The sequence below is a fragment of the Anabrus simplex genome, chromosome 7, assembly GCF_040414725.1.
Source record: "Anabrus simplex isolate iqAnaSimp1 chromosome 7, ASM4041472v1, whole genome shotgun sequence".
Classification (NCBI taxonomy): Eukaryota; Metazoa; Arthropoda; class Insecta; order Orthoptera; family Tettigoniidae; genus Anabrus; species Anabrus simplex.
Window position 1 is genome coordinate 72754839 of NC_090271.1, and position 15054 is coordinate 72769892.

The 15054-nt window shown below is 36.4% G+C and overlaps 1 protein-coding gene across 1 annotated transcript in view; it reads right to left on the reverse strand.

Moving 5' to 3' along the window:
• The window catches only part of Tango6 (transport and golgi organization 6), a 198186-nt gene that overhangs the window by 134107 nt on the left and 49025 nt on the right, over positions 1-15054 (reverse strand). Inside the window, exons 3-4 of the mRNA XM_067151139.2 lie at positions 11687-11960; positions 714-1049 (exon numbers count right to left, since the gene is read on the reverse strand). Of these exons, the coding sequence (XP_067007240.2) occupies positions 714-1049; positions 11687-11960 (610 nt within the window). The remainder of the gene's footprint in view (positions 1-713; positions 1050-11686; positions 11961-15054) is intronic.

Genomic DNA, 15054 nt, shown 5'->3' on the forward strand with positions numbered 1-15054 from the left:
TATGGCCAGAAAGTTCTCAATCCAATTCGGAACCTCAAACGGCCTGATGTATGCGTGGAGAGTGGCAAGGAGCACGTGCTTCGATCAAGAACTTTCAGGCCATATTATCACTTTCTCTTTGCCTGCAATATGATCCACTTCTTTGAGTACCTCATAAATGGTGGCTTCTTTTTATGAGTTGATGTTACAAGTCACCATCAAACCTATTTATGTTACTTTATTATCAATACTCTGTGGAAAGACTGCATCCTATGTCAGTTTTTAGATGTCCGTGTTTTATTTTCACCTAGGGTTTAGCAGTGCTACGCTTGAGATTTTTTAACCATTACAAAGTGATCAAGTCTTTAAACATTTGTTAATATCTTCCCTTTCATTTTATACTTTGACCAACAAGCACATAACTTGTTTATATTCTTTTAAGCTTTGTATCTTTACTTCATCCTATTAATGTCACTTATTACTAAGGGTCTATTATATGTACTACTTACTTGTATATCTTTGTTCATGCAACCTGTTTCAGCTGATGATTGTGTCCATAGACATCGAAATCGGTACTGAATAAAAAATGTTGTGATTATATTAACAACATATTATGTATTGAAAAAAGGTGGATCGATCAAATTTCCCTTTACTATATGTGATCTCCTTTCAATATGGACCAAATATGAAGTTTTTAATGTTGAATAATCTACATTGAACATAGTAACAATTACCCTTTTCAACCCAGCAGCTCCATGAAGCAGAAGTAATTCTCTGATCACCAAAGGTTGATAGACCTGCCAGATGAAGGTGATGTAATAATTCTTGAAATATGATCTATCCTGCTGTAATCTGTCCCATAATTCTGGAGTCATCACAAACTCATCACCAGAACCTGAGTCAGAAGTGCCACCCTTGGAACCAACAGGTTTCTTGAGGGGCACAAAGCTGATCTGTGACAGAGCTGCCATCAGGTCCCCAAGATGATTGGCGATGATCAAATTGCGAAGTGTCTGTTGTTCACAGCACACAAGTAGACCACGAGTAACACCAGCCAAACGTTCATACTTCTGGAACACCATCAATATGGAACATTAAATCAATCTGCAGAATAAAAACATGCATACTCCATTAGTTAGAAAACATATTTAATAAAAATATTAAAGAGGGAACCATTGTGATGACCACACAGAATTCATAGGCCATAACCGAAAGGATATCAAGAAGGTTATAGACTAACAAGAGTGCCTATTCTTGGCCCCAAGTTATGAAATCAACTAATAAACCCTATCAAATTCAATAGTATGTGTTATCTGGAATGTAGCAGACTAATGCAACTGCCATGTCTCCTCATGAATGTTGTGCGGCCAAATTTTCAAATAATTTCTCTACAGTATTTTTTAAAATCACAAGTGATGTTGCTTTCACAGCATTCAAGAAATGTCTACAGTAATTTATAATCAAATCAGAAATCAGATGCCTATTTGCAGAAGTAATGACATTTAAGATCTAAACCCTTATGCCTCTAATCCATTAGTCCTTGCATGATTAAATATATTCAGTGGATAGGAGCAAGAAGATGTAATATGTACACAGAGAAGAATTCAGAGAGTGTCACAAAGTATTAGAATATGAAGCAGATCAATGAGAGAGAAATATATTGTATATACATAAATTATTATTATTATTATTATTTATCGATACAGCCACCTATGGGCCACGTTTACACAATCTTCCTTCTGTCACGCAGACCGATACCCTTCTCTTTACACTCTCGCCAAAGATTCTTGAGTCTTTGACTTCTTCTTGCTTGCTCTTCCACCGAGATGTTCCTTGGCTTTGCATGTTGCTCTTCAGATGCATCCCTCATTTCCGCAAATTTCTTCCTAAATGATGTCCTTTCTTTTATATCCTCCTCCTCGATACCTACTGTATGTCTGTCGAGTCACTGTGCACCTGTGTAAGCCATACCGGTTGTTTTTTCCACTTTTCCTGCAGAAGAAGTATCCTGTTGCCAATCTCTCAGGGTTCATTCTTTTGATATGTCCATAAACATAAATAATCCAAGCATATTCTCTATTCTTTTCCTTGAAATCTGACAACAAAAAGTTGGGGTGCAGCTATTATTTGAGGTAATGTTAATACAGTGCTCTTGATGTACAGAAATCTGGAAGTCAGTATTTTTCTGCCCACACCATGGCCCAAGAGAGAAGTGTGCACGCACATATAGTATCATTTTACGTAATAGTACATGCTCAGAATGACTGGTGCGAGTACTCGTCATAGGTCATTAATGGGTAAAGAAAAGCTCCACATTATTGAAGAGGCAGAACAAATTGATCGCGCCATAGCATGTAGAAGAATAAGTGTGGGCACTTCCTCTTGTTTACTACTGTAACAATGATGCGCCAGGAGGCTCAGCACGAAGAGTGGCGCTGCGATCGTCAACTGTTCCAGCCAGGCTTTAGTTACTGCATTTATGGTGTGTGTGCATTTTTGCTGATGTTACAAGGAGCAGCACTTACTAAACGAAGTACAAAAGCCCACAAGCGGTGAAACATTGTGTCAACTCAGGGTCGACACACAAGCTATAACGCTAAGTGATGAGGTCGACACATGAGTGGAAAGGGTTAAGTATAGAACAAAACTGGCCAATGCAGACACCGAAGGAATCTGAACCTACAACCTTCCAATTCTGCAGCAGATGCTCTTTTGAAATGATCTATGGTGGCTACTCTACAGTTGTGATGGTAGTAGTGCCAGACCTGTGACTATTTAATAGGGTAGATCATGGGAGACTAATGATGAAATGAGGACTGTTAGACTAGACTAAAGAGTCGTTGAATGGGTGGCTAAATTTCTACAAAATAGAACTCAGACAATTAAAATATGTGAAGCATTACCTGATCCTGTAATGATTAACAGGGGGAAGGGGAGGGTGTCCCCCCACAAGGTAGCATTACTAGACCTTAATGTTCTTATATATACATTAACGGTATATTTTTTTACAAGTTGCTTTACATCGCACCGGCAGAGATAGGTCTTATGGCAACGATGGAATAGGAACAGCCTAGGATGGGAAGGAGGCAGCCGTGACCTTAATTAAGGTACATTCCCAGCATTTGACTGGTGAGAAAATGGGAAACCACAGAAAACCATCTCCACGGCTGCCGACAGTGGGGTTTGAACCCACTATCTCCCAAATGCAAGCTCACAGCTGCACGCCCCAAACCGCATGGCCAACTCACTTGGTAAAATTCTGTCTGAAATCTCCCCCAAGAACAACACAAAAGGAATGTTGTTACTTATATTATCTTTTAGAAGATGATTCACATACACTTGAACGCACTCTACAGTGTGATGGCAGTAATACCAGACCTGTAGCTAGATCCTTTCCAACAGAACAAGGATGGCCTAGGCCACCAAAGCTCAATTGATAGAGCAACCGACACGAAATCGGGAGGTTGTGGTTTCGAATCCCACTGGTGTCCGGTTGGGCATTTTTGTTCTGTAGGTAACATCTCTTCAACAAGTACTAAATGTTCGTTACACAACCTAATAGATTGAAAGTCTATTTTAATTACAATGTGGTCGTGAAAATTCAATATTCATTTCAAAATTATATTTCCATACAATTTTTTAGTCAGTCACTTTTCACATTTAAATTAAGTACCACTTGGTTCTTAAAATTCTCATAGCAAATATTCGACCTCTTAAGGAAAAGTACACACTATATATGCAGTTGCTGACAAAAACACACTACAGGGGAACTTGAAGGATTAACTGAGTTAAATTTTAAGAACATCCCCAGCAGTGATGGATATTGCAGGATAAGCTTGATGTCTGGAAGTACTGGAGAGGTAAGAAAGTACCTCATCCAGCACTTGTGAAGCTACTGATTCTGCTATACTCAAACTGGAAAAGTTACCTTCTTCAAGACAAGTTTTTCTCATTTCTGCTTCCAAACGATTTGTATCGATTACTAGAATGTAAAAATTATAAATTTTATTTCAAGAAGTAAAATAAGAGTTAAAAAAATCTTGTAAAAAGTAACGATTATAAGCAAGAATTACTAAAATGTATTCGTTGCAAGTAATTTGATTACTTTTACTCAATTACTTCCTAACTCCATTTCTTCCCTATAACAACATATTGGGCAGAGACTTGGCCAATATCAAAAAAGAGAAGAAAGCCATATCCAGGCAGCTAAAATAAGTTTCTGAGGAGTATAAATCAGAAGACAGGACCATGTCAAAAAAAGGAGATAAAGCAATTTAAGTAGAGAATATGAATGATGAATGATGAGAAGGTCCCACAAAGAACAAACATGACCCAGTACAAGTAGCAATGTGGGCCAGGCAAATACCCAGTGGGAAGGTGAATATAAATTGGGTATTTATCTGGATATATACCCAGTAGTCATTTACATACAAAAAATGAGGGTATTTTCAGTTTTTGAGCTTTGTACAACACTTTTTGATGTGTTGATGAAGTGTTGGACAAACAAGGACTGAAACAAAGGTATCTGATGCCTTTAATTGAACTCAGGAACAATACTGATCCTCCAAACCTAAAAAAAGGAAAATGGACGTCTGGGTAATTTTTTGGTATTTACACGTTTTGGCACTGTGACATTATCTTTCTTAGTTCTAAAAGTGGTTTTTTTTCCTTAAAATAAAGTAAAATATTGGATAAAACCTTTTGGTTGTTTTGTGTTTAAAATTTTTAATAAATACCAAGATATTGAGAAGGTTGAGTTTTATTAGGTACTGGAAATGAGCAACAAGATGTGGGAGGGAAAAGCTACTTTTGTAGTAAGAGTACTATGTGCATATTAATTGAAATATGTGTATACCAAAACTCAAAAGGTAACAAAATATATTCAATAGAAAGGACATTTTTTTAAAATGCTTAGTAGTTATTTTTCATTCAATTTTAAATATTAAAAAAATATTTTTTTGAAAATCATACTCTAAATAATATAAATGCATGTCAGGAAGTTTTTGTATGTGGGCTCTATAATGGGTGAACATGTATGCCAGCAAGAATGTGGATTGGCAACATTGCTTAGCTCATCCTACCCAGAATTCAAACTGACACTGTACTTCCCTCTGATTTTCTATTCTTTGTTTGATGCCTACTGTACTTAACCAAACTTTTTCAGTGTAGTGAAGTTGTTAGTTTATAGTGGCAAGAGATTTTCATTTCAGTCTTTTATCTAAACTTGTATCTTTATCGTAAGTTGATGTTTTATGTCAAAACACTTGATAACATCATTTTTGTGATCTATTAGTGTGAGAAAAATGGGTCCACCTTGGCAGTTATTTAAATACAATAACAAAGGCAGTGTTGTCTGCAAGTATTGTAATGTTGTATACAAACATGCTAATGTTAATAAAATGACCAATCATATCAGAAAATCCTTTAAATGTCCTGAAGAAATGAAGAAAATTCTTGTCCAGTCAAACACTGTAAATACAAAAGTAGGCCATTCCATTCATAAATCCAGCACAAAGAAAACACCTGGATATCGTCAACAGAAAGAGGAATTGAAAGCAGATGTGTCTTTTGAACAAAAAGAATCAAATCTAGGGCCGAGTTCAAGTAGCAGCCAAATTTTTAATTTAATATCCCCGGACAATGTATGTAGCCTATCTGGAAGCAGTGACCATTCCACCTTTAGTCGACCTCGACTGTCATCAAGCGCCAGCGGAGGAGACTTACTGACCTTTTTGGACCACATGGACAGTCAAATGTAAGTAAAATAAACTTTTGTTTATACTATATACTGCAGTTCAGTTACAGTATAAACATTAGGTCCGGTGACCGGTACCCATTTAACTGCAGTATCTTCTTGAACATAATCAATTTGCCTAAGTAACAAATTTGGGTAATTGTTTAAAATTACTGTATCACCTTTGATTTTTTTTCATACTTTCATATTTACTTTCTGTAATGAAAATATAAGCCAAAAACAGTAAAATTAGCTGTCGCAAAGGATACTAACTGCCTGTCGAGGCAGTTGCTTCTGCAAGGGCTATACGACGTTGTAGCGGTTTAGCGCTGGACAGTTCAGCGATAAAGGCTCGCGGACAATAATTTCCTTATCGGACTTTCAGGCATGTCGATACACGTTTGGGATACCTAATTTTGTTGTTTTTGCTTCTCTTTTTATATCAGAAAGTAAATAGTAACTAGTCTTGTAAAAGGAATGTTTACTCAAGAACACTTGTTTTGTTGTAGGCTATAAGAACAATATAGCATGCCTAATTTTAATTTATTTGGTTTTTTTTATAGGAAAGCTTCAACCAAAGTTTGGTGAAAGCAGTCTTCATAAGCGAGCTCCGTTATCTATGGTTGAACATCCACTGTGGTTAGAATTCTTGAAAAAACTTCGTCCATCTTACAAACCACCATCCAGGTATCATCTAACTTCTTCATATCTCAAAGCTCAGTATGCAGAAATGCAAAATGAAGTCGCAAGCCAGCTAAATGACTTGAAAAATTACATTTACAGTGTGACGGTTAGAGTAATATGAAAAATGAGTCAATAGTAAACTCTGTCATCACAAAACCAGAACAGCTTTTTGTAGAGTTTGTAGCAACAAAGGAAAACAGACAATGCACATTACTTAGCTGAGTTGATGATCAATGTAATTGAAAGATATGGTCTGAGAAGTTTCTGGTAGTAACTGGAGATAATGCTTCCAACATGAGAGCTGCTATGGCCTTGGTTAAGGAGAAATATCCATCAATCATACTACTTGGTTGCCTTGCTCACCTCTTGCATCTTTTACGCGAAGATATTTTTAAATGTAACACCGTGAAATCTTTCATGGCAACTGTTATTAGCATAGTCAAAAGTAACAAGAATAGCCACATCCTGAAAGCATTATTTGACCGACTTCAATTGGACAAAAAGTTTGAAGACAGAATATCTTTGAAACTTCCCGGCCACACTAGGTGGGGAAGCAACTTGTTTTGTTTACAAAGTTTACTAGGAAAAAAAAAAAAATCTGTGCTTCAAAAGCTTGCTGTTAGTGAGGAAGCTGAAATCACACCAGAAATGAAAAGGCAGCTACTTGATGGAGCGTTTTGGGTTCGAGTTCAAAAGCTGGTGAACTATTTTGATCCAATCATTGAACTTATTACTGCCTTTGAGTCCAACACTCCTATAATCTACAATGTTTTCACAAAGTTTCACAAACTACACAACACTCAAGCAAAATATTCCAGAATAGCCTCTTCAAAAATCTGAAAGGAAAACTGTGCTAATCAAACCGGAGAAACGTGTGAAATTTGGTGTCGGCCAAATTCACCTGGCTGCCGACTTAGTGAACCCTTCATTTCAAGGTTGCAATTTGAAACCTGTGGAACTGCTTGATGCTATTTAGTTTGTCTGTGAAGTCTGCAGTAGCATGGAAACAAAAGTAGTTGAACTTCGGCAAAACATTGTGGACTAAAGAAAAAAAGGGGGGCTGTGGCAGCGGCCCTTTCTTTGGGAAGGATTAAAAGATACTAAAACAAACAGAAAGCAATTAGCCCTATGTTATAGTGGAGGGGCTTGAAAGGAACATGTGTGCTAGCTGATGTTGCTATGAGAATTTTAGACGAAGAAACGTTCAGCACCTTCAGCTGGATCCACTGTAAGAAAAGAAACCGACTTACAATTGAAAGGGCTAGACAGATAGCTTACTTGACACAAACTGGAATCTGCTAAACAAAACTTCAAAACCAAGAAAAGAAAAGAATCCAAGGAAACAAGGCAGGTGCAGCAAAAAGGAAGTTGAAAACACCAATAATGATCAAATGCAAGTTTCCTGTAGCGATGATAGAGAGGACAGCGATGATGGCCACATTCCGCTCTCAGATGAAGAGTACATCTCAGACTGAGCGTGATGAAAACTCAGATTAGTTGTACTACTCAACTGATATTTTTCATTGTAAACTGGAATACAGGCCTAAGCCTAAAGAGATTCATTATGTATGATTATGAATAGCCTAATACACTTGTTAAGCTTCATTAAACCTAAACTTATTTTTTTAGAACATTTTTAGTGTAACTGTTAATTTTCTATTTCTTTTTGGTTATTTGATTATTTACTTTATATATGAATGATATTACAAACTGTTCTGAAAAACATATACAGTGTGTTGAAAACTGTATATTACACCTTCTGTAGAACTTGGCCAATGCTCTGAGTAAATTTCCCCCAACTTTCATCTCAATGTTTGCAAAAGGCCTAATTCAATTCTGAGTTTTTCAGGTTATAACTATTGAATGTTATCTCTTGATCTAATTCCCAATTCTAATTCCGTTTTTAAGTCCCAATTCTAATTAAATTTAATTTTACTAAATATCTAATGTTGTTACATTTCTAAATAGTTAATGTAGAATAGTTTGCATACCGGTACCCTTTTCTAAGTTTCAACTTACCACGACACAGCATTTTTAATGAAAATCTAAAATACCCAGGTATTTACCTGGGTATTTTACATGACTGAGTAGAAGTCATATTTCATTTCCCTCCTTACATATTCTCTGGAAACCTGCACACTAACATCAAAGGATTGTAGTAGGATTCAAGCCCGTGAAACAAAATTTCTTAGAACTGCCCTCCAAAAGACACAACTTGATCACGTGAAAAATGGTGAGATCCGATCTAACCTAGGTCTAAATGAATCGATGGAGGAAAGGCTTAGGGCATCTAGACTTAAATGGTTTGGGCATGTTAAACGAATGAATAGCACAAGGTTACCATGTACTTATTTTGAAAAGAGAATAAGAGGTAGAAGACCAGCTAGAAGACCAAGAAGATGAATGGACCAACTGAGGGAAGACGTGGAGAGAAGAGGATGGAATTGGAAATCTGTCATGGACAACAAAATCTTTTTGAATAGGCAACTTTGGAAGACGCTTGTTTTCAAACACCCTACCTGGCTCGCTGGAAGGGCAAACCGATGATGATGATGATGAATGATAAGACAGCGAGCAACGGGTTGAGATGGTTGGAACACACCAAAGGGATGAGCAATGAAAGGATGACAAGAACATGCACAGAATTACTGAAGAACAGCCTCAGAAAATGCAAGTTGTACTGAACCACAGTAGCAAATGAGGAGTGGTAGAACGACTGAAAAAAACAGAATGGAAAGACACGGGAAATGATTATGGTGAATATTTAATAAAACTATACAAATACAAACTTCTCAAACTTTCTCTTCTTAAAATTAGGGTGCAGGGATTATTCGTGTATAATATATGGTAACCAGTTCAATGCAGCATACTGCAAATTTTGAATATCAAACTTGTATAATTGTAATTTATGGGTATGTATATCAAGGAAGGAATCTAGCGCCAGTTTGCAAAGGGACAAATGCAAATTCCATTTCCCTCACACGATCCTACTAACAGAGCCAGTTTGCAAGAACAGCTCCATCCAAAATGGTCATTCCTTAACCCTTTCAGACCTGGTGTCCAATATATTGGACACTAACTTTTATCCTATTTTAAATGCAGTAAACTGTCTCAATTACCATTCAAACCTCATGATCATTATTTTGGACGTTTGGCTAGTGCAAGGCATAGAATATCTCTGCCTTCTGTTGATAGAGTTATGAAGTAAACATCAAAACATGCAAGATGGCAGACTCATTGTCAGGATCATCAGGTAAGTCACATTTCTGTATTAATTACTTGAGCAATTTGCTTCATATGACTTCAGAAAATTATGTGTGTGGAAGAGAGTAACATAAGCTTCAGCTTTATAATATGATAACTGAAAAAACAAGTTTACTTGAGCTTCCTGAGCGATGGAATTCAATGTCCAAAATTTTGGACATCAGGTCACAATGGTAGTACTTCTTCTGAAGTTCATGACCTGGATGCTGATGACTGTTCGCAACTTGTGAATTTTTACAAAGTATTACAGGCTTAAATTATACAATAATTCTTCCAAAATGTATAATAATTAGGTTTTGCCCTTCAACAATAAAAATGTGAGGTTATTTTTAGAAATTATGTAATATTTTGTTTTACTTCTAGGATGCAGGAAAACATCAGTGTTCTGAATGAAACGCATGCCAAGGGAATACTGGACTTGCTCAAAGACGGAGATCTGTTTGATATTGATATGTCAGATGAAAGGGATAATTTCGAAGATATTCCAATTGCTGTTGGCCAAGGCGTCAGGATAGGATGTACAAATCTGTCAGTCAAGGAAGACATGAAACCTAAATGGGATTCACAGGACTGGCAGATGATATTGGATGTGAACGTATTGTGACAGATCAACTAATGGCAGAAGGTGGGGAAGAAGCTGTAGGTTTACTTATACAGTTACGGACTGGTGAGACAACTATAACAAACTATGACCACCTGTAGGATTATCTCGCTGAAAAACTACAAAAAAAAAAAAACCCCCACTGAAAATCAAGCCAGGCGTTTCCAACATGATTTCAGTGACATTCAAGGTTTTTAAGATTATTCTATTAATTTCTTCATCAAGTATATCACAGATGATGATTTTGAAAATTTTGCAAAATACACAAATATTTATGCCCTACAGTCCGGTAAAACAAATCTCAAAAGTACCAATGACAGTAAAATTAAAGCACTGATTTGCCTACACTGAGCTGTAGGAAATAAGTCATGGACCTGTATAAAGGAAGCTGCACAGTCCATAGATCTCTATGTCATGGCCATCCACTAAAACGTCACATCACAGCCTGCACGGTTGCTAGGTTACATCGCATTACACATGTTATTGAAAGACATATTTATGATCATTCGATTTTCCCAAAGAGAAATACCAGTACCTCATTTTTACAGGTATACAGACAGCAAACAGGTTTAATTTCTAGGAAGAAATGTAAAAATGTGAAGTCAATACAAGTTATTTCGTTTCTCGGGAGTATTTCTTTTGAAGTAGAAAGCCAGTCTTTATTATTTTGCGATTTATTTATACATAGAATTGATATTAACGATGTATAGTCATATTTTGCAATAAAGTTATTTTTACACCTGCATTTTAGTCACTTAAGATTTCATGATCTTACAACCTCCCAGACCCAGTGTCCAATATATTGGACAAGAAAATATGTTTTGAAGCAATGGCAACAAAAATGATTTTTGTTCTAATATGGGTCTGCTAGGCAACAAAAATATTTTTTTTCGACGCCAGAAGATAATTCAGGACTGAAGGGGTTAAATTAGCTTCAAGTTTCAAGTAGTCTCCATCTGATTATATAAATGATTCTTGAAAGTTTCATGTAACTTACTTCCAACTCAACCCAGTGATAAAGATATCCTGATTCCAAGCAGTAGCACTCCTGTACAGAAAAGTTTACTTGAAACCAGAGCAATGTAGAGGAGAGAGTCCATCAGTGTACGAAGAGGTAGAGAATGTCGTTGACTTTTTGTGTTTTCATGTTTGTCCTCATCTCCTCTTTCTGTTGCTTATACTTCCCACACTATCCTGTCATTGCATTCATGTTAATACATGTTCCTACCTTAGTCTCAACAGATTGTATTGCATGTACTAACTGAAGTATCGATACTGATACCTTGGCATATTGTATGTTATGATTTTATTTAATGGTAAGTTAAATAACTTATGGTGATAGCAATATTAGTAGTAAAAGAGTTAAAGACACTGAACAGATTTATAGAAGACTGGTCTCCTAGTTGTTCATATTCATACTTCACCTCCAGGAGCAGAAGATCTTCGTCTTTAAGGTTGTGAGCATTGGTGCAGCGTGCAGCCAGAGAGATTCCCACTCCTGGTAAAAGACTCGGCAATAAGCCCATGGAAACCACAAATTGTAGACAAGTCCTGATAGTTTTCTGCTGATTCACACTGAGGATATCAGGAGGAGCTTTAGTCTCATCCTTATTCTTATTGTCTGCCTGGGCATTCTTCTCCTTCAAATAGTGTTTCATGGACAGCAAGATGTGCAAGGTTATGCACACAAACTGCCACCTATTGCAAACAAACACAGAGGTTACAATTTTGTACACCCATACCCATAGATCACAATAGCATTCTTCCTTCAGTAAGTTTTATAAATTTACCTCCCCCTAGCCCTTACTGCTGACTGGTTTGAAATAAATCTGGAGATACAAATATGAACCAATGAACAATGTTACATTTGGTGCAAAATGAAGAGTGGTCAGAAATAGTCCCCCTTAACAAAATTTGCTGCAAGACCAAGATAAAATGTTACAGATTTAACCTTGTAAAGGGAGGGGCATGTGTTGCCCTCTACTTTTTCTTCGAAAGGAGGTAACTTGTCAAATAGTGATCAAGCATCAAGAGGGAAAAGGAGGCTGACGCTAAAGAAGGCAGGGCTGTGAGACTTTTCGTTACCAACCTATTAATCGAGTTTCTATATGGACAAGATAATTTGCTCGCAAGTATACATACCAATAGCATTATAAATCATAAATTCAGATATGTCCCTGTCACACAGTTTGGAAGCTGTAGAATCCATTGCACTTGGGATGCACATTTGAATGGATATACAATCTCTCAACATTGACACAAAGTGTATTTAGGCTGGTAATAAGAGTTTTGTCTGTACATTGCCCAGAATTTAAAAAGAATGGTATTTCTATATTGGTCATGTCCACAGTAACAAGGAAATGTACTTTTTACTTTTCCGTAATTTCTGTCTGTCTGTGTGTAAGCACACGCATCATGAGAAAACGGCTGAAGTGAATTTAATGAAAATCAGTATATAAAGTTGGGGAATGAAGCACTACAATTTAGGTTATAAATCATTTTATTCATGCTGAGCGAAATTGTGGTTTGGGAGAAGGCCTAAAATTTAATTCTCAAATATTTATGTTGTTAGTGGTCCTATCGATAAATACTGCATAACTAAAGTTATATAGAATTAAATTTCCGATCATTTATGTCTTATACATTTTTCCCGTACCGGCTATGATAACAGAGATATTAATGAATTTGTGTTTTTGTTGCTAAGTGCATATCAACAGAATTTAATTAAAATCGATATACAGAGTCGGGGAATAAGAAACTATAGTCTAAGCTATAAATAACTTTATTCACCTTGGATGAAATTATTAGTTTAGGGGAAGCCACCTAAAATTTAATTCTTAAATACCTATGTTGTTCGTCCTATTGAAAAGTACTACATAACAATTTATAGAGAATACATTTTCTGATTATGTTTTATACAGTTTTACCGTACTGACTATAAGAGTGGTATTTGATAGTCTGAAGAAAACTAAATGTGAAGGCCTACAATATCGAAAGCTCAAAATTGATCAAACATCACGTTGACCGTTGTTTGTTGTGATGTTCTTTGTCTCTTAGCTGCCACTCATCTCCGATAGATGGGATTACTGTTGCGTACCAAGTACACTTGAATACTGGCGGGAAACAGCAGGGGAGTTGGATAACTTCCTTCTCTAGCCTACCAATTACTCCGATTCATACATTTTCCGATAATGCTGGTACGCAACACGCTGGTTCATCATAGTATTCCAGCTATTCGATCCCTACTCTGGGAAACTATCAGTGTGCACAATAAACAGAGTAATGGTTGAGGCTCACTTATGTCCTGGTCTAGAATTACAATTTCGGCCTATTCCAAATTATAGCACCACAATTCTCTACATAACTCAAAATTCAACCCTTAAATGAGCCGTTTCTTAAGAAAAGCTGCTTCCTCCTCACTTTATTAAATTATACAATCATTTTATTCCAAATTAGCAAACAAGTGGGGGTTTCTCCTCTGGCATGGAAGAAAAATTTACCTCCAAGTCAGATTTTCCCCCGCCAGTGTAGTAAATTGCGATGTTCCAACTCATCAGGTACTCCTAGGAAACAGAGAGTAAAAGGGTATAGTTTTTGCCCTGGGACTCTCCACTCTTCACCCCCCCCCCCGAAAATAAGAGTGTTCACGGCTCAAGGCTGTCTGCGGCCTGGTTATTCCAGCTCTGGAACTTTGGACTGTTCGATCGACAGTGTACTACTGTTACAAGTAACAACTCTCATTATTGTTCCGTATTGAAGATGACGTTAGGCATAGATCAAGGATAATTTAATAAAAAACCACCTATTCAATACTTTCCACGTTTAATGTGGTTATTATCTACATGATTTTATGTAGACTTATTTAGGTCAGGTACATGTTTCACCCATTATTTTGGGCATCTTCAGCCTGTATACAACCTTTAGGTCAAGGTTTGGGACCTTTTTAACCAATATAAACATACCAATATATACAATATATACAATATATTCAAACATTGATGAACTCTTAAGACGGGTAACATAAGTTAATACAGTTAAGTTTTTTGGTCCTAATCTATCTAATTTGAAAAATGTCCAAAACTAAAATGGATCTTCTTTTTGGTAAAGAGTATTACATACCGGGGTTTATGTGACCCCTATATCATATCATGTTCTTGACGTACCGTGTCTGTTGACAGGATGTGTCATCAACAATAAGTGGAGATTTGAACTGATTGTTGATTGTAGGTTGGTCAAGATTGAAAATATAAATTTAAATTAAATGTGTTTTAACTTGGCAGTTCTATTCTGGTTAACTTAAAATGTTCAGAAATAAAATGAAATGGCTCTTCTTTTTTATCATAAGTCTTGAGAAAGGATGATATTAAAACTGGGGCTTATTTGACCCATGATTTTCATTTTCATTTTCTTGACGTAACTAATATTTAAATGTGTTGTCATGCACAGTGTCTAGAACTAAAATTGATCCCAAAATTTTTGAAGCCTACACAGCGAAAAAACTTAACTAACCAAAGTTTGAATAGAGTTCAAAACAAGGTCAACGACATTTGGTTAAGAAATGAAATTAAAGCGTCATACAAAAAGAAGTCACTTTTAAATCTGCAGTTACATAAAGTTCATTTAGCGTTAGCTCAGGCTTTACATCCGTTAGAATGGAACTCTTTCCAACTACATGTGGACAATAAATTGATTGTTTTGTTGGATAGAAAGCAAGTTACTCTCAACAAGAAACTATCTCAATTAAAAGCATCCCAATCACGGTTACCAAAACGTAGTTCAGACACGCAAAAAG